We start from the raw sequence: 27789 nt of genomic DNA, 5'->3' as shown, positions 1-27789 counted from the left end.
AGCCAAGCAGCATGGCTCTTTTCAATGCAGAGTAGCTCTGTGTACACGTGTGTTGCTTCTGAAAAGATCATGCACTTTGCTTCTGGCAGACTGGGTATCCATGGATACTCAAAGAGTTTCCAAAGAAACGCCGCCTAGAATATTCTCACCACGCCAGACTCACAGGCCTTCACATGGAAACTGACATTTGAATTAAAGGGACAGACATCATCGCTTCACACGAGATACTGGGCGGATTTGCATGGATTGTCTTCATTTAAAGGCAAGCAGTGTAGGTTACTTTTCCAAAGAAAGGAAACAGGGTAGGAAACCAGGTCAGTGTTCCCTACATGAGGGGCAGTGGCCCCAGTAATACTCTTCTGATTACAGATTTCTTACCTGGTGATCAATGTTCCTATAAATCAAGGTCTATTTATAAATCAGATGACAGGGAAAAATTACAGAGGAAGACAAGCGGCATTTGACATTGTGTGCCTCAATTTATTCCCAAATGACCCAATGGATTAGGGGGAGAAGCAGAACCTATTAATAGGTTTACAAGTCTATGATCAAGGGCTTAGAGCAGGTCACAGTGAAATGAACAGAGTGGTCCACAGAGCGACTGTCTGAACAAAGCAGCATTTTGTAAATGCGTACGTGTTGTGATACGTTCTCTTCCTTGGAGCCTTATCACTAAGTCAGCTGAAGAATCTGTCCTTAAAAGTCATCATGACTTAATTTTCCATCATTCCATGAATTGGGCCTTCAGGGCTGGAGGTGATTAGTTTAGAATAAAATGATTTAAAATCTCCAATAAATATTCCGAAGCTTAAGGTTTTAAATATTTATTTAGTGCATACAAAGCTCCCCCCCACCGCCTCCAGCATTTTCAGGACATTTTCAGGACCACATTCTTTCCTAGCTTCTTTTATTATCCGGGCTGCATCAGATGTTTCTTACTGGAGTCCAGGCAATGGAAAATAAACAGACTCATATCTGGGAGATCCACACGGCAACAGTGGCAAAACACAATGCCATGAAAATGAAAACTACGATGTCTGTCACAGCAGTGCAGCAAGACAGAGGACATGTCAGGAGGTCGGCTTGCCAGGGGCAGCAGCTATATTGGCGTTTCTTTCTGCCTCAAGTTCAGAAACAAGTTGGACTATCTCAGGGTGACTGAATTTTCCTGCAAGGCCAAAAAACAGGGAAAAATAAATTGACAAGAGAATCAATCAATGTCTCCAGCTTGATCCCAGGCTTCTCGGGGGCTTGGCTCTGTGATTCACTCTATGCAGGGGCTCTACAGAACACAACTCCAGGACCTGGAGATCATGCTCTGTCACCCGGATGCCACCAAGCATTAGGGATGAGAATCAGACAAAGAACTGTCCCATTAGGCAGAACTAGGAGAAACCTCACCAGGCTGCCTCTGAATGCATCTACTGGGAACTACAAAGAAACTCAGGTAGGACAGCACCCAGAGAACTGAGAGCAATCCCTGTCCCTTCTGAAACTGCAGTGGAGCGGAACAAAGCACCAACATCAGAAAGACTAGTAGGAAGACAGAAGGTCTAGGCTGTCCCAGGATGCAACCGTGCCTCTCTGCAAACACTTCTACACTAAAACCCACTGATCTGTGCTGTCTTCCCTGCCCCTCAGCCCTCCCAGATTTCTGTCCTGGGCAGCAACCAGCCTGCAAGCTATCTTCCCATGTGGCTGGCACACAGGAATACTACACCCACCACCCACTCCCTGTTTTTCTGTTTTTTGGAGGTTTTGCTTTATTTTGTTTTTTTTTGCCAGTGCCTTTTGTTGTTTACTGTTCATTCCACATTTAACTCTGTTCCGTTTATTCTCTATTCTCAACCTCTTCTTTGAACTTTCCCCTCGCCTTCTTATTCTAATGTCTGGCTTGTCCTGAGGCTATGGCTTTCCCTGCAGCCTTGTTACACAGCTGGCTGTTTCCTCTCTCACAGGGCTCTTGTTACTGGGCCTGGGGCTGCCCTCCTGGTTGCCTCCCAGCCACCCTCAGCCCCACTGTGTAAAGGTCATGCTGTCAGACTCTTACAGCCATTCCACCAAAATGGCTTATTGAGGACATGCAAATTAGCTCCATGTGGCTAAATCTGATGGCTCCTCTTTCCCCTCCTGAAACACTTTCTTCCCTTTGCTTTCGGGACCCCTGATTTCCTCCTCTGAAACCTGTCTTTGCCCCATCTTCTCCATCAAGTGGCAACTCCATTCTTCTGTAGTTGCTCAGACCAAAATCCTTGGACTTCTCTCATAAACACCACCACACAAATCTTGTCAACCTTTATATTCAGAATATAACCAGAATGTGACCACTCCTTCCTTTTTCAACCACTACCACCTGGCTCAAACCACTAGAAGACTGCAATAGCCCCCGTCAGTCTCCCCACTTCCAGCCCAAGTGACCCTTTCAAAACACAGGTCAGATCACACTTGTCCTGTAGTCCACCTTCTCCAAGGGGTCCCCATCTCACTCAGAGCCCATGCCAGCCTCCTATACTGGCCGGTGGGCCCCCGCCCACTTCTCTAGCCTCACCTGCAACCCTCTCCTCTCATCCACCCCCACAAGCCACACTGGCCTTCATGCTGTTCCTCGACACACAGAGTTTCAAAAAGAAAAGAGAAAAAACTGTCTAAGTGGTGACTAAATTAGAGAAATAAAAATGCCTTATCAAACAAAAGCTTTTATGTCCCTTCAAAATCCGCATAAGGGGGCACCTGGCTGGCTCAGTCGGTAGAGCATGCGACTCTTGATCTCGGGATCATGGGTTCGAGCCCCACACTCACACGGTACAGTTTACTAAAAAGAAAAATCCTCATAAGGGTCACAGTGTACACCTTCATCTCTCCTTAACTAAACTTATTTTTTTTTCTTCAAGCATTATTGGGATAAGTAGGAAACCATCCTTACATCAGTTTTCATTACTTATAATAATTATAATTATTAATTTTTTAATAGAGTAGTGCACCAGAGTGGAAAGTAAAGTGAATTTCAACCTCTTTCTCAGTTCAAGTTTCTTCCTCAGTAAAATGTGGACTTTAAACCAGATGACCCTCCTACATCCCACTTTTTGATTCTACTAGGAGTTTCATGTTTCAGTTTCTATTTTTCACTGTGAATATATCAAAATAGAAAATGATAGCATTAAAATGCAAAGCACTACACAGACATGACTTGTATTTTAGTTACATTATTGGCAAAATATGCTCCCTTGGAACCTAATCATTGCTTACAATGGGTTGGCAAACCTCTGTAAAGAGTAAGACAGTAAATACTTTAGGCTTTGTGAACTATGTGGTCTCTGTTGCCAACTACTCAAGTCTACTCAATTCTGCTGTGGTTGTAAAAGCAGTAGAGACAATACATAGAGAATGAGTGTGGCTGTTTCAATAAAACTTTATTTATATGAACAAGTAACAGTCCAAACCTGGCCCATGAGGCATGGTCTGCGGATCCCTAGTCTACACTGCTATTCTAGTTAACTGAAGTCAGACATTTTCAAGCACCACCTGTATCAAAAACAGATGAGACAAACCTGGTCTTGGCCCTCAAAGAGTTTACTATGGTGTAGGATGAGCAACTGGAGGTCTGGGAAGAGACCCAACAAGAAACATCACTAAAGAGAACACAAGTCAGGGGCGCCTGGGTGGCTCAGTGGGTTAAGCCGCTGCCTTCGGCTCAGGTCATGATCTCAGGGTCCTGGGATCGAGTCCCGCATCGGGCTCTCTGCTCGGCAGGGAGCCCGCTTCCCTCTCTCTCTTTCTCTGCCTGCCTCTCTATCTACTTGTGATCTCTCTCTATCAAATAAATAAATAAAAAAATCTTTAAAAAAAAAAAAGAACACAAGTCAGATTGTCACAACACTATGGAAAGCTCTAGACCAAACGGAGACTGAGCAAAAAGAAGGGAATGCCTTATTCTGATGGAGGGAGATCAGAAAAGGAGACCAGGGAGAGGAGCAGCCTCAGACGGGAGAGCTTTTGAGCACAGAACTTTAAAAAATGAAGATATGATAATAACTATGTCTGCAGAGGAGGAGAACACTGCGATCTGCAGGGAGAGCTGGGAGCCCGGCTGGCGGAGTTAGCAGGTGAAGACAAGAGTCCAATACAGAAATAACAAGGGCCTCGTTGGAGGCAGAGGAAGTGGGGCTGGAAAAGACAGGAGGAAAGTCAAATCACCTCATGATGAGGCACGTCATATTCTGGAACCCCGCCCATGAGCCAGGAGTGACATGATGTCCTGAGAAGTCCCAGAGGGGCACTCTAGCAGCACTCTGAGGGCAAACGGAGGTCGAGCTGAGCCTGAGGGACTCCGGAGTTGCGGGGGGGGGGGGGGGGGGGGGGGGGGGCGGTGCGGGGAAGGACAGAGCTATGCTCCAGGGAGCCACACAAACAACAGTCAGCAATCCTACAGGTACAGAGCTTCGCCAGGAATTCCAGGTATCACAGGGAAAACAGCAGAGGCTTACTGCCCAGTATTATTCTAAGCACCTCCCACTAGATCCTCAAATAACCCTATAAAGTAGATTCTATAATAATCCTTATTTAAAAAAATTTTTTTTCTTAAAAATCTCTATATCCTGCGTGGTCCTCAAACTCACAACCCTGAGATCAAGAGTTGTGTGCTCTACCAACTCAGCCAGCCCAGTGCCCCTATAATTATCCTTATTTTAAAAATATGGGAACTAAGGCCCAGAGCTAGGTTAAGTAATTTGCTAGAGATTACATGGGTTACAAGAGGCAGAACTAGAACCAGTTGAACTCCAGGTCTGCACCAAGAAGCACTATAATGACCACAGTGACTTCAACGGTTTGGGGTTTTCTACTTTTGACATCTCTTTTCTACCTCCATCTTCTATAACTTTACTTCCAGATTATAACAAGCACTTCCAGATTATAAGGCACTTTCACAGATATTCTCTCTTGAATCTCAAAACCCACCTGTGATTCCAATAAGTAAGCTCTACGCTTTCCACTTTTCAGGGAGGATGCAGAGAGGCCAGGACACCGCCCAGGGGCACAGAGGCAGGTGGGAATGTGAACCTGGCTTGTGGCTCAAGGCCCAGGGTGCCAGTGCTCTCACGCACCAGGCTGCTCCTCCCTGGGAAGCCCACCACGTCCCGGTCAGATGCTCCATAGGGAAGTGTCATTAGAAGGTAACGACAGCAGATCCCACTAACGCGCTGTCAGTCGCTACACTAAGAGTGAGGCCAGCTACAACGGTGTTTACTGAACACAGCCCAGGGTACCTGCTGTGGAATCATAGAAGTCCTGCAGCCTCCCGGGTCTGTCCTCCAGGTCTTCATACTCAGATGCCTGGAGAATCATCTCACATTGGTCCAGCTGCTTCACAAACCTGGCTTCAGCACTTGACTGGCTCTCATACTCCTAAGAAAAGGGGCCAGGAACACAGCATGGTCAGAGCTGCAGGACGGGGTACTCCAGGCGAGTTCTGATTCTAGTACTGAAATCAGACTCGTAGATAAAAGCACATTCTGTATTGGCCACCCCACCCACGCAGTCACAAGCCCATCGCAGAGACGCTGCCTCTGTGACGTCCCTGCTCACTCTCAGCGCCCTATGCAAGAGGGATATGCTTGCCATTCTGCATACTCTGCCAGATGCCCCCAGAGTCCCAGCTGTTCATTTCGACACTCCAAGCATTCTTCCTCCCAGCTGGTACCTCGTCTTTAAGATCATCATTTCATCCACCGGAGTGGTGGTCTTTTTAACTTCAAGCTACTATTTCATCACATGCTTCTCAAAATTACTTCCCTCCCCATTTAAAAACAGTCAGGCTTCCTTTTCAAGTGAATTTCTTGCTTTCTCATTGAATTTTGGCTGTCCCTTTACATTGAAAACCTCTGTCCTTGCTTTCCAAACAGGTCCCCCTGGTATGACTCTGGAGGACACAGGCAGGACCTGCAGGTTCTTTATGCAATGGCGCGTATGTGCCCGTGTCCTGGTGACACGGTGGTGCTGAAGGCAGTGGACCAGGAGCAGCTTTTTTGCCTTTCCTCTGCCCTCCGGTCCCTCCCTCCTCAGTGCAAACCTGACACAAGAAGCTCCAGGAGGGCTGCTTCGTAGAGCAGGACACCTGTCACACAACCACAAGTCCCAATTAATACTATATAGAATCGTTTTTCTGTTAAGACCGGAGTGTTCCCAACCGGTTTCCCTGCAAAGTTCTCATTTGTAATTCCACCCCAGATGTGTCTGGATAATGAGCCTGTCATGCTTTCTTGGCAGGGTGATGTGATGTGAATCACTTGAGGTTTCTCGATTTTTATTAGATGCCTTATTCTTACCAACGAAGCTATTTGGATTTTGATAGAGCTGAAACGTATACAGGGAAATCGTTTTAATATGAAACCAAATACATTTTGTTTAACTTCAAAGACCCTTAAAAATAATTATCTTTATTTAAATGCTTATTCACATTTATAATTACATATTTATATTTAATAATTCAAGTTCCTTATTCAACAAAAAAGAAGTGGAATGTACTCAAGGCACAGCAGTTCAGGATTTTTCTCTTACTGGAAGTAAGAAAAAAAGATTTCAAGCCCATTAAGCAATGACCCCACATTGTATAACAAATTCTGGTGAAATTACATGTTTCTTTAAAAATATAAATTGTTGGGCTTTTCCTCAAGAAGCAATAGTACAGGCACTTTCCAATTTCATTATCCAACAATGAGGCAGGGCAAGGAAAACAGTGAGGCCAAGAAAGCTCTAGAAGTAAGAAGACATCATGGCATCTTTGAGAGCTTAATCCAAGCAGTTTCTCATGACCGGAGGCAGAATTAATTGTAGGAGGAAGAGGTGAGAGAAGAGGCTGAAGGCGGGGTGAAGGGTCAGCTCCTGAAAGGCCCTGTGGTTTGTGATAAGGGGTTTCAGCTTATCCTGCAGCGACTGGACGTCACTGGAAGGTTTTAGGCCAGAAGGGTCATGATCAGATCTGTGCTTAGAAAGATCATCTTACCTTCTGTGGGGAAAACAGCTAGATTGGAGGCAGAAAAATCAGGCTCTGAGACTTGGTAGCACCAGCAGAGCAACTAGGAGAATCTGGTCTGGTCTAATCTCGTGGCAGTGAAGATGGGACAAGTGGGCAGATTTGAGAAACACTAAGGACAAAGAAGTGAACCAAAATATGAACGTGGATGAAAGGAAAAGCTGAAAAGGACTTCCTCGTTTCTGGCATAGGTAACTCAAGAGGGAGCAAAGGGGAGAAAGAGACCCAAAAAGCTGACAGAGCAAAGAAAGAGCAAAACCAAAACCTAATGAATATTTATAACAAAACTATGGAACACAATGTTACCATGAACCACAAAATATATGTGAAGTGGGGACAAATCACCTCTAGCCATAGCCCTGCTTTCCATCAGCAGGAGCAACAGGGCTTGGGATGGACCTGAGAATAGGAGACCCTTAGGTCCAGCAGCCGCTGACGCAAGCCCAGCCCTGGTGAATTCGCCAGCCTGACCAGCAGGGGGCTCTCTCCAGAAGAGGGCCCCACAGAAAGAGAAGGGGGGGGGGATCAAAACTGAGTGGGGTCAGGATAACAAGAAGAAGAAAAGAAAAAGTCCAGATAAAAGTGGGGAAAGAGAACAAAGCCAGGGAATCTCTGAACGCAGGCCACCATATATTTTAACAGTACATTAAACCAAAACAAAACAACAAAGCAGACAAGGAAGTTCTGTGAAGTTCAAAAAGTTATCTGGGGGAATGTGGGTGGCTCAGTCGGTTAAAGGTCCAGCTCTTGGTTCAGCTGAGGTCACAATCTCAGGGTCATGGGATCAAGCCCTGCATCAGACTCTGCACTCAATGGGGTGTCTGCCTGAGATCCTCTCTCTTCCTCTCCCCCTTTCTTCCCTCTCAAATTAGTAAATAATTTTTTTTTTTTAAGTTATCTGAACCAAGTTTCCTTCCACAAGTCTGGGAAAACTAGTTGTGTATCAAAATGAGCAACAGAGATCAGAAAGCACAAAGATCAGGTCCATACAAGCCTATCAGAAGTTAAAGAGAGCAAGGAGCAAAATGACATCTCTACAGACAATTCACATCAGAAAGACATCATTAGTTTTTGCTAAAAGGATCAAATAGATAAGAAACTATTTCAAAAAGAACTAAGAGATGCTAAGAAAATGTTAAGACATGAAAGAACCATATAGAAAACATTAGAGATAAAAGAAAAGTCATTTTGTGGTGAAGGCTAAGCAAACAGAAACACAGGGATACTTAAACATACCTTAAGAGAAATAGAAATTGAAAAGGTTAGGTTTAGAAGTCAAAAAGATATGAAGAGGATGTAAAGGATCTGAGGGAAGGCGACAAATATCACAGACGGGCAAAGAAGAACCAACATACAGATATGTTGACGTTTTGGAGGAAAAAAGGAAACCAAAGTAAAAGAAAACTATTCAAAAAATTTTTCTTGAAATTAATTTTTTTTTAAAATCTGAAAGTATATATTGAACACACACACTAAGCAGCTAAGGATATTTACCCAGAAGGACCAATACCAAGACACATTCTAATAAAATTACCATATACATGAAAAAATATCTTTTGGACACCTATGCAGAAAAAGCATTGGACATATATGGAAAATAAAATTATTAGACTTCACTTTATGAGCAAAAAGAATGGGAGTAATGTTTTTAAGATATTCAAGCAAAGAAACTGGGAGCCAAGGATATTTTTTATCAAGTGAAACTAACCTTCCAGTATAAAGAACACAGAGGCAAGTTTAGAGCATATTGTTCCTGTGAGCCCTTTTTGAAGAACCTATAAGAGGACAAATTTCAGACAGCCAAAATGACCAGGACAAACTGACATAAGGACGGGTAGTGAGCATCAACAGATACTTGCAGAACTAAGATTCAATGAGGTGTAAGAAACAATACGTTATGGTTAATGTAATGTAATGGTAATGTAACAATCTAGACAGAGTACGATCTTGGTAGAGTACAACGACCAAAAAAATACAGGAAGAATAGAGATAGCAGAGGCAAAACAGTTTTATAAACTGTTTTCAGTAAATGGAATTGATGATGGTGCTATATACAATTGTTATTCTGAGACGGGTACATGTGTAGAGAAGGAGAAAGCCCATAAAATTAGGATTCCTTGTGTGGAAGAAAGGACAGTATAGAGGAGGTGAAGACATACCATACAAGAGATTAAGTAAAAACCATGCAATACTGTATTTGAATTGGAAACATCATCATGAACCCACAAGGCAGACACACACGTATATCCTAATTCTGTCCATTAAAAAGCATAAAAAACATAGCATAGCGAACCCAGGAGCAGCAAGCACCCCCCTGCACATATTGTGGTCTGGAAATTACACTGCCTACTGAAACAAATAAACAAACCAGGGGGTCTGGCTGTTCCAGATGAATGAGGCTGGACTACACTGCCAGATACCAGGTGAACTGCAACCAAAGAGAGGATGAGGAAGAAGCCTCAGCTACTAAATGAAAGCAAGACAAAAACAGTATATTATAATTCTCAGTGGGATGAAGGGATGTAAGCATCAAGAAAACCCAGACATTATGTGCCTCACAATCAAAGACTCCAACACCATCTACAGTTTTGCCAAATAGATCCAACGTGAGTCTGATCCACGCTCTGGATTCAGAGGCCAATGTGCAGAAAATAAAACAGAGGAACAGAACTGCATCATGAATGTGCAAAACCCAGACTATGGAAAACTCTTTTTAAGCCAAATGCTCTGGATTCTTCCACAGATAATTTGCAAGAAAGAGAAAGAGATGGGCTGGGGGTCAGAAGGGAGGGGGAACTGTAGATTAAAGGAGATTTAAAAGATACATTAAGCTTTAAAAAAGATGGACAGGATTAAACTAGAATGTTGGAGGATGACCGCTTGGGTCACAAAACCATAAGGAAATTCAGCTGATCCCTGTGCAAATCAGGGCAGTGGTTACTTTTGGAGGAAGGGAGCGGTTGGCCTTGGTCAGGGCACAAGAAAGGGCTTCTTGTGGGAGTGGCACAGTTCCAGATCTTTTTTTTCCTTTTTTTAAAAGATTTTATTGTTTTAGGGGGCGCCTGGGTGGCTCAGTGGCTTAAAGCCTCTGCCTTTGGCTCAGGTCATGATCCCAAGGTCCTGGGATCGAGCTCAGCATCTCTCTCTGCCTGCTTCTCTGACTACTTGTGATCTCTGTCAAATGAATAAATAAAATCTTTAAAAAAAATTTTTTAAGATTTTATTGATTTATTTCACAGAGAGAGAGAGAGCGCGCACAAGCAGGGGAGCTGCAGGCAGAGGCAGAAGCCAGTTTCCCGCAAAGCAGGGAGCCTGATGCAGGATGCGATCCCAGGACCCCAAGATCATGACCCGAGTGGAAGGCAGGTGTTTAACTGAGTGAGCCACCCAGGCGCCCCCCCGACAAGTCCAAATCCTGATGTAGGCAGTAGTTACAAGGATGTTATCTTTCCAGTAACTCATTATGCTATACATAGGTGTTTGTGTCCTTTTCTGTTTTACTTTTCAATAAAATGGTTTTAAAAATAATAAAAATGGCTGAAGAAAACGAGGATGTCAGGAATCGGCTGAGCAAGATATTTAGGTGGAGCTGCTGGATTTGTGAGTCTGGAGCTGAGGAGGAAGATGTTCAGAACACAGAGAATTATCAGGATGTGATCCCAGAAGCCTGGGAAGAGTGTGCAGAGAGCAGAAGGCCAAGGACACAGCCCTAGGAAGGGAACATTGGCCCTGACCAACTTGGCCAAGAAAGAGGGACACCTGCACAAACTCAGAAAGAGCCTGGAAGGTACAAAGAAAATCTGGAGGCAGCAACGTCACAGACCTGAGGGATGAGACAGCCTCAACGAGCCAACGCCTATGGCCCAGGCGTCGGGGCATCTGGGCGACTGGCAGACTCCCCCGGAGGGAGCCACACAAGACAGTCCGTGACCTCGGCCAGAGCTGCGCATGGTGGGCCTGAGTCACAGGGCGGCCTGCAGGCCGTGGCAGACAAGGCCCTGCCTATTTGGTGGTGAAGGGAAGGAGGGAAATGTGGTGTCCAGGGAAGTTTATTTCAAAATAGGGCACAGAAACATTACTTACGAGGCTTACAAAAAGCTGAGAAAGTTCCATCTGGAAGCTTTTCTTTTCTCACTGGAGGAGGCAAGATTATTTGTTATCAGTTGGGGGAGGAGTGACAAAGCAGGTGGAGGAAGAGAGGGGTGGGCAGCTGGTGTGGGGCCAGAGATGGAGAGGCTGCGTGGTGGCTTCTGGCCCCTGAGAAGGCTCAGCAGAGCCCTGGGTGGGGTGGGGAGGGAGTGACGCCAGTCCCTAAGGCGGGGACAGGAGGGTCCCTGCATCAGCACTCTGCAGCCTCTGGCTGGGACTTGGGAGCCAAATGATCCAAATGACTCGGAATGGGGTTCTGAGAAGCACCAGAAGAACAAGGAGTTCAAGCAGGAAAGAGATACAGTCTGGGTCTTGAAAGGGAAGAGAAGGGAAGGAAGGGGCAGGGAGGCCCCAAGTCTCCTTCCTGTCCCCTGGAGACAGGCCAGTGGACGGAAGCGTTAGGGGAAGTTTCTCTCTTGCATCTTCCACTCCACCACCTCCTAGTGACTCTCCCTCAGGGACCTAGGATCCTCATGGTGCTCTGCATCAAACTCCCCAATAAAATACTGCACCTGAACCACGAAGTGTCCTTGGTAGGGAGACTTTTTTATTTTTTTTATTATTATTATTTTTTTGAAGATTTTATTTATTTATTTGACAGGCAGAGGGAGGAGGAAGCAGGCTCCCTGCTGAGCAGAAAGCCCGATGCAGGGCTCGATCCCAGGACCCTGAGATCATGACCTGAACTGAAGGCAGAGGCTTAATCCACTGAGCCACCCAGGTGCCTCTAGGGAGACTTTTTTTAAAGGGTACCTGTAGACCCGCTGTATCCCCAATTGACTGAACTTGGGGCAAAATGGAGGGAAAATTCAGGGCAGGTGGGTACGCCAGGTATCCTGCCTGAGGAGCAGCTCCTGCTCTGTCTGGGGACTCACAGGGACACTTCTTTAAGGGGAAAGGCAGGTGGTTGGGGAGCAACTTTCTGTGATACTTGGAGGAAAATGACAGTGTTTTCTCTTGACTTGCTGAAATTTGATTTCACCCTTCTATGACCAAGAAAATTTATAATCAAGGACGTTTAACTGCATTAAACAGTCATGACCTTCTGGGCTGACAGCTATTTATGGTGGTGAAGAGCTATGATTAAGATTTCAGAAATCAATCAACTGGCATTTTCTATGTAAGTTGTACTATTCTAAGTTCCCCGGATACAGAATGACCATATTTTCTTTTTTTTTTTTTAATTTTTATTTATTTGACAGACAGAGGTTACAAGTAGGCAGAGAGGCAGGCAGAGAGAGAAGGAGGGGAAGCAGGCTCCCCACTGAGCAGAGAGCCCGACGCGGGGCTCGATCCCAGGACCCTGGGATCATGACCTGAGCTGAAGGCAGAGGCTTTAACCCACTGAGCCACCCAGGTGCCCCTGACCATATTTTCTTAAACCCAAACCAGAACATACAGACTGGAGACAAAGGAAAGATAGAGCTTACCATGCATGCATCAGGCAACATTCCAAGTCCTTTCGTATATTAATTAATTTGATTGCCATATAGTCTGTAAGATAGGTATACTATTGCTGTTGCCATTTTATAAATGAGAATATTGAGTAAGTTGTCCAAGACCATACTGATAGTAAACAGAGTATCTGAACCCTGGAAATTGGATATTGAAGTCCAAGTACTAATGATGGACAGAAATTATAAAAATGCTGAAGTTAATATGAGAGTCTGTATACTGAGATGAATAGTGTTCTTCAAAATTTCATGTCTACCTGGATTCTATGAATGTGCTCTTATAAGATCTTTGAAGATGTAATCAAATGAAGATAAAGTCATACTGGATAAGGATGGGCTCTAATCCAGTGACTTGTGTCCTTATAAGTAGAGAGAAATTTGGGTGTGGATATAGACATGGGGAGAACACCACCTGACTATGGAGGCCCAGACTGGAGCGATGTCTGTAAGGAAAGGAATGCCAAAGCTAGAAAAGGCATCTCTCACAGGGGCGCCTGGGTGGCTCAGTGAGTTAAGCGTCCAACTCTTGATTTCAGCTCAGGTCATGATCTCATGGGTCAGGCTTCTCACTGAGTGTGGATTGTATTTAAGATTTTCTCTCCCTGGCCCCTCCCCATCCCACTCACACACTCTCTCTCTCTTAAAATAAATAAATAAATAGAAAGATAGATAGAAAGAAGGAAGAAAAGAAAGAAAGAAAGAAAAATGGAAGAGGTATCTATGAGAAGCCCAGCAGAGGATTTTGGACTTCTAGTCTCCAGGACCACGAGACAATAAATTTGTTGTTTAAAGCCACCCAGATTTCTGGTAATTGAAATTTACCAGCAGTGCTAGGACACTAAGAGAGTCTCTTACTACAAATAAGGAACTGGTATGGTCTCTTCAATACGCTAAACCTGTAAGTGCTTGTTCAGTTAACCACCACACTGCATTGTGAGAGAAGGAAAATGTTGAACGAGGAAGAAGGCTTTGTCATCTGCTACCTAAGAGACCCTAGGACACAGGTGTTCTTCTAGTTTCAAATTTACAAAATTCTAACAGACACAGTAAAGAACCAAAGAGACAGAATACAGAGGTAATTAAAAAATAGGTAAGAATATGAAAGTAGCCATTATATAGTACCAAAGGTATCAGAGAGAGAGGAAAAAGACAGAGTGAGAATGAATTAGTTTTCAAGGGCTGTTATAAAAAGAACCACATCCTGAGGCTTAAGCAACAGAAATTTATTGTCTCATAACTCTGGAGGTAAAAGTTGGAAGTCAAGGTGTGGCAGGATTGGTTCTTTCTGAGGGCAGTGTGGAAGAATCTGTTTCAGGTCTCTCTCCTTGGCTTACAGAAAGACTCCCTCATGTTCACATGGCGCTCCCCCAATATACATCTCTGGTCCAAGTTCCCCTTTTTATAAGGACACCATCATATTGGATTAGGACCCACCTTAATGATCCCATTTTAACTTGATTTTCTCTGTAAAAATTCTATCCCCCCCCAAATTTTTTTAATCCTATCTCAAAAAAAAAAAAAAAATTCTCCACAGTTATTATTTCCTCTTTGAAGAATACTTGAAATAATATAGTTATATTTCAAGGTGAACGATAAAAATTTGAAATATAATTATTTTAAAAAAAACCTCCTTCACAGTATCAATAAAAAGCCTTGTCAATTCATTCAACAAATATTTATTGCCCACATTGTATATTATACTTTATTAGGTATTGAGAATAACTATTGAATGGAAAAGAAAAAAAATCCTATCTTCAAATAAGAAATAAGGTCTTATTCAGAGGTACATGTGAATTTTAGGGGGACACAACTCAATCCATATCAGAAGGAGAAGAGGGGAGAGGAATATCTTCTTCTGAGGTACTGCCTAGAGCTAGGCTTTTTTGTCAGAAGAGTCTGTGGGCTGTGAGAAATGTGTATTATGGAGAGTGATAGTCCAGTTCTTGAAATACAGGCTTTAATAGGCACAGAATGGGGAGAAATGGTCCAAGAAATGGGACAATTCTAATATTTAACTCTCTCTACAAAATAATATTAGATGTTAGGGATGTCCATTTTCCTGCTCCATTTTCATGATTTCTAAATAAACTTAATTACACATGTGCCCGCCAGCGTCTGCACCCACGTACGTACACGCATTCTTCCGTGGAGAGTAAACACTGGGACTTATATGTAGGCTCAGTCTGTACCTCTGGGCCCTGATGCCCTTACCCTCTTGACCTCACTTCATTCATAGGGATGTATGAATTGGTTAAGGAAAGTTTAAGAGCCATGAATACTATTCTCTGTGAATACATTTCTTTAATTCTATCTGAAAACTGTGTTGCTGCTTATTTATATGGTCTTCATTTTCCCCCCCTCTGGCTCTTCATAGAAAAACAAACTCTCAAACCTTCTAGAGTATGCAAACATGACGTTCCTGCCAGAAAGCAAAAAAGCTCACAATTTTTCTCCTCCACACCAATCAACATCCCACAGTCTCACCAATGAAGTTATTTAATTCCTTGCTATTTTCTCTTAAGCTCTTGGCTGGTCTGGCAACAATTCTCAAGAAATTGAGAATTGTCGGGCGCCTGAGTGGCTCAGTGGGTTAAGCCTCTGCCTTCAGCTCAGGTCGAGATCTGAGTCCTGGGATCAAGCCCCACATCGGGCTCTTTGCTCAGCAGGGAGTCTGCTTCCCCTCTCTCTCTGCCTGCCTCTCTGCCTACTTGTGATTTCTGTCAAACAAATAAAATCTTAAAAAAAAAAAAAAAAAAAGGAAAGAAATTGAGAATTGTCACATTTCAAGTGGTCAAATGTGCACCTGGCCTGAGCTCTTCCTTAACAAGTTTAATTAACTCAACCAATGACTTTTACAAGATCATAAAACTATCACTTGTTTGGGGGGTTATCAAGTCACTTAATGCTCTGAACTTTATATATTTTTTTTCCAAATCCAAAGTCTTTTTGTCACGTTTTCATTTGGAAGCTACTTAATTAAAGGAGATTTTGCAGTAAATTGAAAGTAAGTTAACTTTTGTAATTAAAGTAAATTTTGCAGTAAGTTTTTTTTAGCCAGTTGCTGATTGCTAACTGAGAAAATAATTTAAAAGATACTGCCACTGTGTTCACAATAATTAGGAGACACAAGGGTACCAATTCTTATAAAACGTTTTCAAATTCTGGGATTCTTTCCTTCTTAGAGACATGGGATTAGTTTCATAAGCTCAGTGCCATTTTTTTCCTTTCTGTGTATGAAATGCAGCCCAACTTCACTCCATTATCCTCAATTCATAGTGTTCCAGAAGTTCACTTGCGAGTATATAATTTGGCACAAGGGACTCTTATCCCCGAAGCAACCCCGTTATAACGAGTAACAGATGCCACCTGAGCCAGCCTACAGCTAGACGCCATGCATTATTTTGCTAGATTTAATTTTCACAATTATTTGGCAAGGCAGGCTTTAATGGCCCACAGTCTTTTACCTAAAAACCTGTTTCAGTTTTCAGCATATTTTTAATTTAGAAAATAATATGGGACGTACAGGTACATGTTATAGAAAACCCCTAGTGGGATCCAGGGCAGGCTCGGTTGCCAAACAGATGAGTATTTCTACATTAAAGCATGCTGATTTTCACACCAAGGGGGGTGGCTCAGGGCAGGTGGACTCTAAACAGCCTCATAGTGATTCAGGTAAGATTTTACTGTGTGAGGTCAAGTTAGATCAGGTTTTGTTTTGTTTTTGTTTTTAAATGGCTCCCTGAACTCTGTAGAACTCCTAACTGTGGCTAAGGGCATGTGGAGCTATACTCCCACGTTCTAGGAGAAACAGGCCGGCAAGAGCCGAGTCCCTCACCTCAAGGGAAGTGGGTTCAAATCCAGGTCTCTCTGGTGCCAAGCCCTGCCCTCTGCATCAGAGCCTGCTGCCTCACAAGGGAGGGATGCTTATGTCACCCCCTAATCCAGCTAAACCACAGAAATGAAAGCGCGCCACAGAATCGGACCACTGAGTAAAAGAGCATTTTTAGGAGACACATCTATTCAGCGTTCAACACCGACACTTTCTCAACTTGTCTGCCAGTCTTCCCAAGTCAAGGGAAGAGCTGACCTGGCACGCTGGGCAATGGGAAGGGAACTCTGCCAGCTTTGCGGCTCAGGGGAGAGAAGGCAGCGCAGAGGGCAGAGGATGTGAAAGAAAAGGTGGAAGGTCAGCCTCTGAAGGCAGGAGCGGGGAGCAGGGCTTTGAAGGAACCGGGAGAAGTGAGAGTGTGAGGTAGCGATGTTTGAGGAGAAGGAGGGACGCCAGGGGCTCCAGCAAGGAAGGGCCAGTGTAGACTGGAAGGAAGTGAAAAACTGAGGTAGACAAGGGTCTGTTTGTTGTTGTTTTCCCTTCACAAACAAAAACCAGCACTAGGAGGGGGGAGCAATGGGAACACAATGGCTTTCTTGGCTCTTTCCACTCTTCCCCCCTTTCCTTCCAGCCAAACGGCCTGCCTTCCCCCCTTGCCAGCAAGCTCTGGGAGGAGAGAGAGCACCCACAGGCCCCCCACTCTGTCCCCCAGGGGCATCATGGCAGCACTTCACGTGGACCCGACTCAGCCCTGAACAACCCTTCCAGGTTTCACAGATGGGCAACAGACTCAGAGAGGGGAATATGCCCAAGGTCAGAGCCAGTGGTGAGAGCCCACATTCTTTCCAAGGACCGGAAATGGGTAGGGATGACGTAGCGAAGGTGGCAAGGGCAACGCAACAGGAAATCCAGGGGACTGTGAGTCAAGATCTGTGCCAGGCATTATGGTGTCAAGGGAAATGGGGAAATTGGAGGGAAGAAAAATTTCTACTAGCCATGAGAAATTCCTGCAGCAGCCAGGAGGTGAGAAACAGACACAAACCAGAAAGTAGTAAGTGAGAGACAGCTGTTGATGATAATCTAAGTCAACTAAAACACTGAGGAGCCATATAAATTCAATCACAATACATTAAAATGCAACCTATCATATATACTTACTTCCCAAAGTTCATAAAGTTCCTTCCTGAGATCCTCTGGGAGGAGCTGGGTCAGCTGCTTCATAGCTTCCTGAAATAACAAACAGTTATTTTAATCATGATCACATTTATCTAGTGAACAACTCAACTACAAAAGCCAAATCATGGGCTCAAACTCTTACAAATGGCTCCCCAAAGGGCAGAATATTGGACAATATTTATGGCTTACAAGGAGGGCAGTTGTGCACATTAAAGAAACATGAGTATTTATTCATATGGGCTTCACTGAGCATATGCTTTGTGGTCTGCAGCACACCAGACACCAAAAAAAGGACAAGGAAGGAGGAGGGTGTGAGATGATTACAGAAATATCAGAAGTGAGGCCAGGGATTTTACATCTTATGGATGAATGGCAAGATGCCCATGTAAATTTCAAACAGAAACATACTGAAGTTCAAAACAAACCTGAGAACAAGAACGGGAAAGTAATGCTGAATTACAAAGGTCAAAATTGTTTGTATATTACTGGATTCATTTTCTATTGTTAATGTTTTTATTGCATAACATAAAGCACTATACAAACGGGCAGTTACTGTCATTAACATAAAAGAAATAACACGAGAGTATTTTGCAGCTCACAGACACACGGGCCGAAAGGGGATATGATATTAAAAGGCAATTAGCAGGATGCCTGGGAGGCTCAGTCAGTTAAGTGTCTGCCTTGCACTCAGGTCACGATCCCAGGATCCTGGGACAGAGTTCCACATCAGGCTCCCTGCTCAGTGGGGAGCCTGCTTCTTTCTCTCCCTCTGCCTCCCGCTCCCTCTGCTTGTGCTCTCTCTCTCTCTCTCTCTCTGACAAATAAATAAATAAATACTTTTTTTTAAAAAAAAAGGGTAAGTAGCTACATCATCCAGGAACCATTCACGAGCATCCCTGATCACTTCTTGCTCTCCTTCTGTAATCATGTCCAGGGGTGGGAATCTAGCACCTCAGGAGGTTGCCCAAATGGGCTTTAGGCAGCTCTGACAGAAAATACTTTCTTATATCAAGCTGAAAACTGTCCATGAAGATCTCCCACTATGCCTACCTCCAGTCCTCTGGCATCCCTCTCTCACACACAAACACAAGGTCAAGTGACCCAGCTAGACCAGAATCTGGAAGCCACAGGGACTGGTCCACGGGAGGACCACATAACTCAAACCAGCCACTTGAGGGACATCTGCGTGATTTGTCCAGCAGAGGCTAGGGGGAAAAATGATACAGAATATCACTACTCTCAGAGCAAACTATATTTGCCAGTGTCATGGATCAGCCTTAAGTAACTTCACCATCTCCAACGATCTGTAGCACCACGCCTCCCTCAGGGGTATCAAATTTATGGTAGGTTGTGTCTGCGTTCTCCCTTGTTTCTTCTTCATAAGTTGTAGTAAAATGGTTGAGAAGATCTTTGCCTTCTCAAAAATTAAGGGTGTCTTTATAAACAGATGCCTTTCTCTACATTATTCCAAAAACACAAGTCTGTCCATTGCTTTTGTTTGAAAAGAATGAACTAAATAATATGTATTTATAGGTATGTAAAAACCCAAGCTTTTAGAATATTTTACTCCAGCACCGAACATAGTGACTGATGTGTGCTCTGACCACAGTGGGAGAGAATGGAACCATGCTTCTGTCGTGCCAGATACTCTATTTCTACAAAGGCAGCCTAAGACTGACATCAGCTTTTTGGAGATCACATCCAGTTACTGACTTACTGATAAACTTCCTGTTGATTAAAACCATCTTGTGCTTTGAAAAACCAAAACAGGTAACAAATAAGTTGTTGTTCTCTTCTCGAAAACTGAACAATGATTTTCTGGATCTCTACTCACTGATATCTTTGTTATCATACAATCCGACTGCATTTGGAGACCTCCGACGTAGTCAATACTCCTTATTTGGTAACGTATGCCACAGAACTGTGCCCACCTTTTTAAAGGAACTCTCTGAAACGACTTCGCTAAACCCCGGGGTACCTGGCTGCATACGTCAGACGTGTCCTCCCCACGGTGAGCCCTGCCACCCCCACTTCTATATGGAGTTTCACCTGGTCCACACACTGATTTAGGGTGATAATTTTCCTAGCTTCCTCCCATTAGCAAAGCATGCCAGAATTTGCCAGAAGTCCTGACCTGACTAAGCTTTCAGCAAACATCCTGGGTCGGTTCTGCGTCAAGCACCCAGAAAGCATCCGGCATCCTTCAGACATCACTTGTGGGGCTGAGCAGTATAGGAGTTCACTGCAAACTATAGGTTCAACTGGGGTTTGGGGCCTGACTTGTCTATGACTGGCTGTGGAACCTGGGCAAGGTACTTCACCTCTCTATCCTTCCAGTTTCGCATCTGTAAAATGGGGTGAATAATGGCATGCATCTACCCGGGGGGCTGTCCTGAGGATGAAACAGGTAATACAAAGCTCATGGTGTCTGGCACATGATGACCACTCTCTAAAATGTTCACTCTATTTTTCAGTTTCTCTATTTTGCCACATTCACTCCCAAAATAAAGCTTGGTTCTCCTCCTTTTAACCTCTTGGTTCTTCAGCAACTTTCAGCAACTTGAACCCTGGCAGATACATACCTACCATGATTCTGCATGTTTTTATCTTTGAAAAGCAGAATGACCTGCTATCGCTGTAATCCAGCCCTGAGTTCCACCCCAAGGGCTCCTGATGGTCCCTACAAAGCGTCATTCGCCAGCTCGCCTTATAATACAAAGTTTGCTTTATCTTGTTTAGGAAGGGGGTCAGACAGCAAGTATTGCTTTTCGCCCTAAACTTCCTCTTCTGTGCCCTCATTTTCCCTTTCATCTTAATACCGTATACTCTCCTCCAAAACAATCAGACTTCCAAGTTCACCAAGTGTTTTCCTTCCCTCCTACTTCAGTTTAAGCCTTCCTGATGCAGTTGGCTAGCCTGTGGGCAAATCATGCCGCCCGATTCTCATTATGTGCATTCCACCCTGAGCCAAGAAACCCTTATTTAATTATCTTAATGCATGGTTCAGACATCCAAATCTTGTTCCTAAACACCATCTGCATAAAGAATTATTCACCTTCCAGATCTTTCTCTCTGTTCCCAAATCCGAACCAGCGGCAGAAAGAGGCAATGGACTCTCGGCCGTCTTCCAAGCCTTCTGTTTCTTGTCTAGAACCTGGGGTTCTTCAAGATGCTTCCCCTGTTCCTCCGGATTATGGCCTCTGGGAAACACAGAAGTGGGCAGCGGCCAGGAGGTATAATGAGGCTGGAAAGAGTCCCATCATTGCCAGGATAGGAAGCCCAAGAGGGCAAAAGCACTCTCTCTCTGTTCATGCTCCAGCAGGCCCCTCCACAAGGTGTCACTGGCCAGGCCTCCCCCCTGTCAAAACAGTAGCTGGTCTTCTCTCATCTCCAGTGAGTGGAGAGCCTGCCCAGGGATGCTTTTTTTCTCCCAAAGACTCTGACTTGCTCCTCTGTGGAGGAAACCTCAAATTCATTATCTACCTTCACTGGACAGTTTGTCTTTCCTCCTTGCTCTGTGTCACTGCATGGTCTCTGAGGACCCTCTGGTACTTCCATATACCATTTCTCCTCCACAATGTCCAGACTGACCCTTGACTAAAACTAGCCTGCATCCTGAAATGAGCTGTATAATTAGGGAGTCTTTTTCCCCATTCCTTTCGTCTTTGTCATGTCATCACTCAACATCGTTTGGTTCAGAGCTAACTCCTTTCTGCCGCTCGGTATCTTGAACTAATTGGTTTCTTTTCATAGTAATTCTCCCAGTCGGTTCAGGAACTCTGTTCACATCAGTCTAGACTCCTATAGAGAAACAATGCCTTGGCCTTCTCCCTCTGTATAGGCTGTCATGATATTGAGCCTATATTCTGGATCTGTATTTTGGCAGGAAGAACGCATTCCTTACACGAGCTCCCTTGTTCCCATAATGTCAGAATTCCTAAATTGGTATTCCTTGTGGACCTTCTTGCCTCTCGGGGGATAAAAATAGTGCAGGTTACTTAACTCCAGTCTCCCCCAGCTCTGAGAACAGCTAGTCAAGCCCACCTGCCCTGTTGAAGCATTTCAATGAAGGATCCATCCACTTAGCAATACGGGACCAATCTCCTATAATAAAAGTAGCTCGCAATAATCCCTGAATTGAGAACCAGCCATTCAACATCAAAAAACAAAACAGCAACAACAAAATACCTTCCTGGATCTTCTGACCTCTGCCTCAAATATGTCTTCCTCTTTGGCCCTGGGCTCTGGATTTAGAGTCCAAATTGATATTGATTTAATATTTTCCTGATGTTCTTTTCTTACTATTATAAATATTTTTCATTACTTCTAACCAATAAATCAAAGACTAATTGAAAATTCACAATTATAATAATGATTAGACTTGTGATTTACAGCATTTTCTTCCAAAGAGCTTAACCAGGATGGAGAATTACTTCCAGTTCTAGCTACTTCCCTTGTGCTAATGAAAGCCATACTATCTATGTTCGCTATCTATGTACACCTACTCATGAGGACAGAAACCCAACAGTTTCCTGTCCCTGTGTTAGACAGGGCTAGGAGCAGGCATACTTTCCTGATCTCATGTTAAACAAGGTTGAGAACAACCAACACCAGTGCGCTACTTCTAGAAATCCTTGCTTCTAGAAGATAAGACCATTTACCGCTCAGATAGAGTAAGTACTAACAGCTTATTCCTCCAAATTCTCCTCGTTGAGACTCTACCTCACCAGTCCTACCAATCCAACGCTATTTTGTCTTATACTCTGTGCAACCTAACTTATCCCTCCAAATTCTCCTCGTTGAGACTCTGCCTCACCAGTCCTACCAATCCAACGCTATTTTGTCTTACACTCTGTGCAACCTAACTAGTGGCCCGTCTCATAAGATCCATCTGACCATCCTCTAGCCCAGACCCTCAAACCCTACAAACACCCTCTCCTGATTCCCACCCCCACCCTGAGACACTGCTCAAACTCTGTGCTCTCCCTTACTGCCACGGGTCCAATGAACTTAGCTTTGCTTCAGCAACAGGGGTCTCTGGCGGTCGCCAGTGGAGTCAAGAGTTAACACTGACCTCTTCTCGCCTATGTTTTTCTTCTTTGGGGATGTTATCTGCTGGCGCTATGTCCCCAACGATGCATTCTGCCATATCATGAACGAGGGCTAGGCGCACACATCTGACCAGACGAGAAATGGTGAATAAGGACACAAAATTAGATTCACTACAAGTTCCTTCTCTAGACTACTGTGAAGATGCATTTTTTTTCCCCTCCACGCTTACAGGGTATGTTAATGAAGTATGTTCTAAAGTAATTCTCTTCTACTAGCCAACAACAATTCTGATTTGAAACTGCTAGTTAATATTCAACATGATAAAACATGAATGCAGGGGAAACTGTTTAGCATGAATTTTTTTGTTGTTGTTTTAATGGCTATCACTTTGAAAGATGGACAACTTCAGATGACAAAGCCAGGAGGGGATGATCTGGTTATGGCATTTACTTCCTGATACAAAACTCAGAACTAATCATTTCCCCAATATACTAATTAGATGTCAAGATGAGGCTCTTTAGAGAGACATGGGTGGAGCAGGACAGATCTGGGTCCAAATCCAGCAACCATTTACTAGCCGTGTGACTTTTGCCAAGCGACTTAATTTCTTTAAATGTTCGGTTCTGTCATCCCTCATTTTATCATCTGTAAAAAAGGGGCAGTAATACATCATAAGGTTGGTATAAAAACTAAATGGGATCCTGTGTGTTCCTGGCACGTGTTGATCATTAGGCCAATGGCTATGATTATCAGTAATAATGATTAGGCCTAACAACCTCCCCATGGTGTACCAACTGCAGCCTGTCTCTGTCACCAATTTAAATCTCCAACTACTCTTGGGTTTGTTAGCTCTATTCCACACCATGTTTGTCTGGTGCTTTTTGCCCAAAATCCCACCTCTGCACCACCTATAGAGTAACAGGGCTCCTCAGCTCTCTAATGAAACTTTGCTACAATCAAATTGATTTACTTATCATTTCCAAAACAGACCTTTAATTTCGGGGCTTCCGTTGTTATGCCCCCCCCCCCCCTGCACGCTGTGCCTTCTACTTCTCTACCCCGTCAGTCTTCAGAGATCACCTCTGATCCATTCCGCCCCCTCTATTAAGATCACCCAAGCACACATGACCTCTTCTATTCGAATATCTTGCTAGTTTTTTTCTTAAAATTTTTATGTATTTATCTATTTTTAAAGTAATCCCTAAGCCCAGTGTGGGGCTCAAATTCATGACCCCAAGATCAAAAGTCATGTGCTCTACTGACTGAGCCAGCCAGGTACCCCAACCTTGCTAATTTTTGAACATAACTCATTTGGGGCTTTTTATAGAAGCCAGTTGGGACCTGTGTCATTCCCAGGAGATTAACTTACTGCCTTACTATTGTTAGGAAACTGTGTCCTGTGCTCAAAAAGCATTTTAGATACCTGCTGACTGAGGAGAGGATATCTCTTTCTCAGCTACCTCTTGCACATACTCCTCCAAAGTCACCCCACCAATGAGTGTTAGCATTCACTAAAGGGGCTAGATTAAAACATACAGCATATTATTACAATGATAGAATTTTAGACACAGCACACTCACTGTCAAGGCCCTGGAAATCCTATTATCACACTTATGTCTTCTTGAGATCACGGCAGGCTCTGTCACTTGCCAAGAGAAAACCCAGAACGCATTTTACAACTGAAGCAACCAACACATGTAATTCCCCTTCCTACAGCCTGAACCTGTATGGTTTGCTGCAAGTAATTTCTCTTGACAGCTCAACTAAAAACGTGCAAGAATTAGATAACGGCGTCAGTCACAAGAAGCGGCGCATACCCACAGACCAGAGATCCTAACAAACGTCAGAGTTCACGTCGGCTTACCTGTCTTTGTTAAGATGCTCATCTTTGGTCACCAGAGCCATAACTGCCATCCTGTACATGTGATCTGACACACTCTCTGGCTTCTCAACATTTCTGTGTACCCAGCCAGTCCGTGGGACTCTCTGATGAGAAGAAAGAAGAGAGAAAAGCTTATAAAAATGAGTATTTAATCTGCTATGCTCTTCAAGAGAAGCCCAAGGAATAGGGTATAGAAGCAGGGTCACAGTTTCTCGGAAAGTGTCGAAAAATGCTTAACTAACCAAATGATCAACATCTGGAATCAAACCAGTGAGGACAGGGAATAAGAAGGAGGAGAGGGAGAAATAATTCACAAGTATACAGTGCAAGGATCCAACGGTCGAGTTACTCTGCATTACTAAGGCGTAAATTATGGAACATACACGGGTCCTTCAGACATAAAAATAAAACTGTAAAGTACTGTGTTTTTCTTAACTACGAGAGTTGGGACTCTTGCCTTCAAACAACCCCATTCAACACACGTAGAAAACAGTGGTGAAAGCTCTGAACTTGAACAAGTAAGGGACAGACTTCCTGGTCTGGAGGCAGAAAGGAGAAAGGCATTTCTAATTGCTCCTGCTACCCCAGTCATGATTCTGCCTTCTGTTCAGATCAGGATGCATTCTTGTGAGACTGCATTTTCTCCCCAGGAGTCAACATTTCTGAAGAATTGTGTGAACAATAGCAAGAGCGGCAGGATACAGATAATCTGCTTTTAACTTGTAGAAATTCTGCAAAATCTCCAATTATGGGTAGAGGAGAGTAAAATGGAAACGGAGACCACACAGAATACAACTGCAGTGTGCACTACATAAAATCTGTTAAAAAAAAAAAAAAATCAACGGAACAGGATAGAGAGCCCAGAAATGGACCCTTAACTCTATGGTCAACTATTCTTCAAAAAAGCAGGAAAAGAATGTCCAACGGAAAAAAGCCAGTCTCTTCAACAAATCGTGTTGGGAAAATTGGACAGCCACGTGCAGAAAAATGAAACTGGACCATTTCCTTAGAGCCACACGAAAACAGACTCAAAATGGATGAAAGACCTCAATGTGAGACAAGAATCCACCAAAATCCTTGAGGAGAACACAGGAAGCAACCTCTTTGACCTCAGCCGCAGCAACTTCTTCCCAGAAACATCGCCAAAAGCAAGGGAAGCAAGGGCAAAAATGAACACTGGGACTTCATCAAGATAGAAAGCTTTTGTACAGCAAAGGAAAGAGTCAACAAAACCAAAAGACAACTGACAGAATGAAAGAAGATATTTGCAAATGACATATCAGATAAAGGGCTAGTATCCAAAATCTGTGAAGAACTTACCAAACTCAACACCCAAAGAACAAATAATCCAATCAAGAAATGGGCAGAGGACATGAACAGACATTTCTGCAAAGAGGACATCCAAACAGACACAGGAAAAAGTGCTCAACATCACTCAGCATCGGGGAAATACAAACCAAAACCACAATGAGTTACCACTTCCCATCAGTCAGAATGGCTAAAAATACCAAGTCAGGAAATGATAGATGTTGGGAACGATGCAAAGAAAGGGGAACGCTTCTATACTGTTGGTGGGAATGCAAGCTGGTGCAGCCACTCTGGAAAACAGCATGGAGGTTCCTCAAAAAGTTGAAAATAGATCTACCCTACAATCCAGCAATCTCACTACTGGGTATTTACCCTAAAGATACAAATGTAGTGATCCAAAGAGGCACGTGCACCCGAATGTTTATAGCAGCAATATCCACAATAGCCAAACTATGGAAAGAGCCTAGATGTCCATCAACAGACGAATGGATAAAGAAGATGTGACATACATATACAATGGAATACTATGCAGCCATGAAAAGAAATGAAATCGTGCCATTTGCAATGACGTGGATGGAACTGGAAGGTATTATGCTAGGCGAAATAAGTCAGAGAAAGGCAGTTATCGTATGATCTATATGATACGAGGAATTTGAGAAACATCACAGAGAGAGGATCCAGGATCATAGGGGATGGGCAGGGATGAAACAAGATGAAACCAGAGAGGGAGACAAATCATAAGACTCTTCATCTGAGGAAACAAACTGAGGGGTGCTGGAGGGGAAGAGGGTGGGAGGGATAGGGTGGCTGGGTGATGGGCATTGAGGACGGTATGTGCTATGGTGAGTGCTGTGACTTGCGTTAAGACTGATGAATCACAGACCTGTACACCTGAAACAAATAATACATTATAATGTTTTTAAAAAGTCTCGTTACTTCTAGAACTAGCTAAGAGGCGGATTTAAAGCACCCACTTAACATCTGCCGGACTGATGGATTCTGCTCTTCCCACCAGCGGCTGCTCCGAGGCCCAGCAGCGGGGTCCTGAGACCCACATGAGTTCTGGGCTGAAGCCGGCGGGCAGAGAGGGTCCCACACATCACCACGGCAGCTGCTCTCCAGAAACCTTACAGAGGGCTGCCCGGGCCTCCCGGATTTGCACCAGGCTCATCTTCCCACACAGGATTCTCCCGGCTCAGACTTCACTGGGCCTCATGTGGGCCCAGCAGCCGCGCTTCCTCCGCCCACTGCGCCGGAGCGCCCCGGCGCCCAGGGGAGCTTCGGGACCCACCCCTGCAAGGCGGGGAGGGCGCGGGCCCCAGCCCCCGCGAGCTGCATCTCCGGCCGCGGGGGCCACCCCCGCCTCTCCCCGCGCGCCGCGCGCCGGGCCCCAAACGGCCCCGCCCGGCGCCTGCTCACCTTGAGCTGCCCCACCAGCCGCAGGAACCGCAGCAGGTTCCGGGCCCCCATGCTTGAACGCGCCGCCGCGAAGGCCGAAGCCATGCGTCCGCGAGTCCCGCAGGTCGACGCAGGCCGCGTGGCTGCCGCCCGAAGCTCCTCCCCCTCCTCCGCCTCCTTCCTACCCCTCCTCCGCCTCCTTCCTACCCCTGCGCCAGCTCCTCCGCCTCCTTCCTCCCACTCTTCCCCTCTCCTCCTCCTCCTCCCTCCCCATCCCTCTCTTTCCCTCCCGATCTTTCCTCACCCAGTTTTCCCAGACCGTTATGGAAAAGAGGTGTCCCGCCTTCCTGGCCTCGGGAGCTGCCCCCAGGGACTGCGTCATCCCGGGGCCGACCGAGTGCTCGGTGCGTTCGAGTCGCTCCTTAACTGTTTGCTAATCCCCACTGGACTGAACGCCATCGAACTTTTAAAGGGACTGCGGTTGGGTAGGGGGGAGAGGCGGAGGGTGGTG

At 44.6% G+C, this 27789-nt stretch overlaps 1 protein-coding gene across 3 annotated transcripts; it reads right to left on the bottom strand.

Moving 5' to 3' along the window:
* Positions 1–808: 808 nt before the first annotated feature.
* On the bottom strand, positions 809–27789 carry HDDC2 (HD domain containing 2). 3 transcript variants are annotated; one of them, XM_046004217.1, is made up of 6 exons: positions 27705–27789; positions 24555–24676; positions 22713–22815; positions 17621–17689; positions 5265–5403; positions 809–1168 (listed from the first exon to the last, which is right to left on the bottom strand). In XM_046004217.1, the coding sequence occupies exons 1-6, from the start codon at positions 27735–27737 to the stop codon at positions 1071–1073; spliced, it is 564 nt and encodes a 187-aa protein (XP_045860173.1). In that variant the 5' UTR covers positions 27738–27789; the 3' UTR covers positions 809–1070. The 3 variants fall into 3 exon arrangements, with proteins under 3 accessions (XP_045860173.1, XP_045860172.1, XP_045860170.1); XM_046004216.1 differs by having other exon boundaries at positions 27622–27732; XM_046004214.1 differs by lacking the exon at positions 27705–27789 and adding an exon at positions 27300–27432.

Source organism: Meles meles, chromosome 5 (genome assembly GCF_922984935.1).
Source record: "Meles meles chromosome 5, mMelMel3.1 paternal haplotype, whole genome shotgun sequence".
NCBI classification, from domain to species: Eukaryota; Metazoa; Chordata; class Mammalia; order Carnivora; family Mustelidae; genus Meles; species Meles meles.
This window is presented reverse-complemented; position numbering and strand designations above follow the sequence as displayed.

Bases quoted from the DNA above. Each gene is read 5' to 3' on its own strand.
- HDDC2 (XM_046004214.1), bottom strand. From the start codon at position 27,383: ATGGCTTCGGCCTTCGCGGCGGCGCGTTCAAGCATGGGGGCCCGGAAC. The intron at 17,690-22,712 runs GTCAGTGTTAAC...TTGTTATTTCAG, and splicing joins AAAAACATAGGCGAGAAGAG to GAAGCTATGAAGCAGCTGAC. The intron at 5,404-17,620 runs GTAAGTATATAT...CCCTTTTCTTAG, and splicing joins AACTTTATGAACTTTGGGAA to GAGTATGAGAGCCAGTCAAG.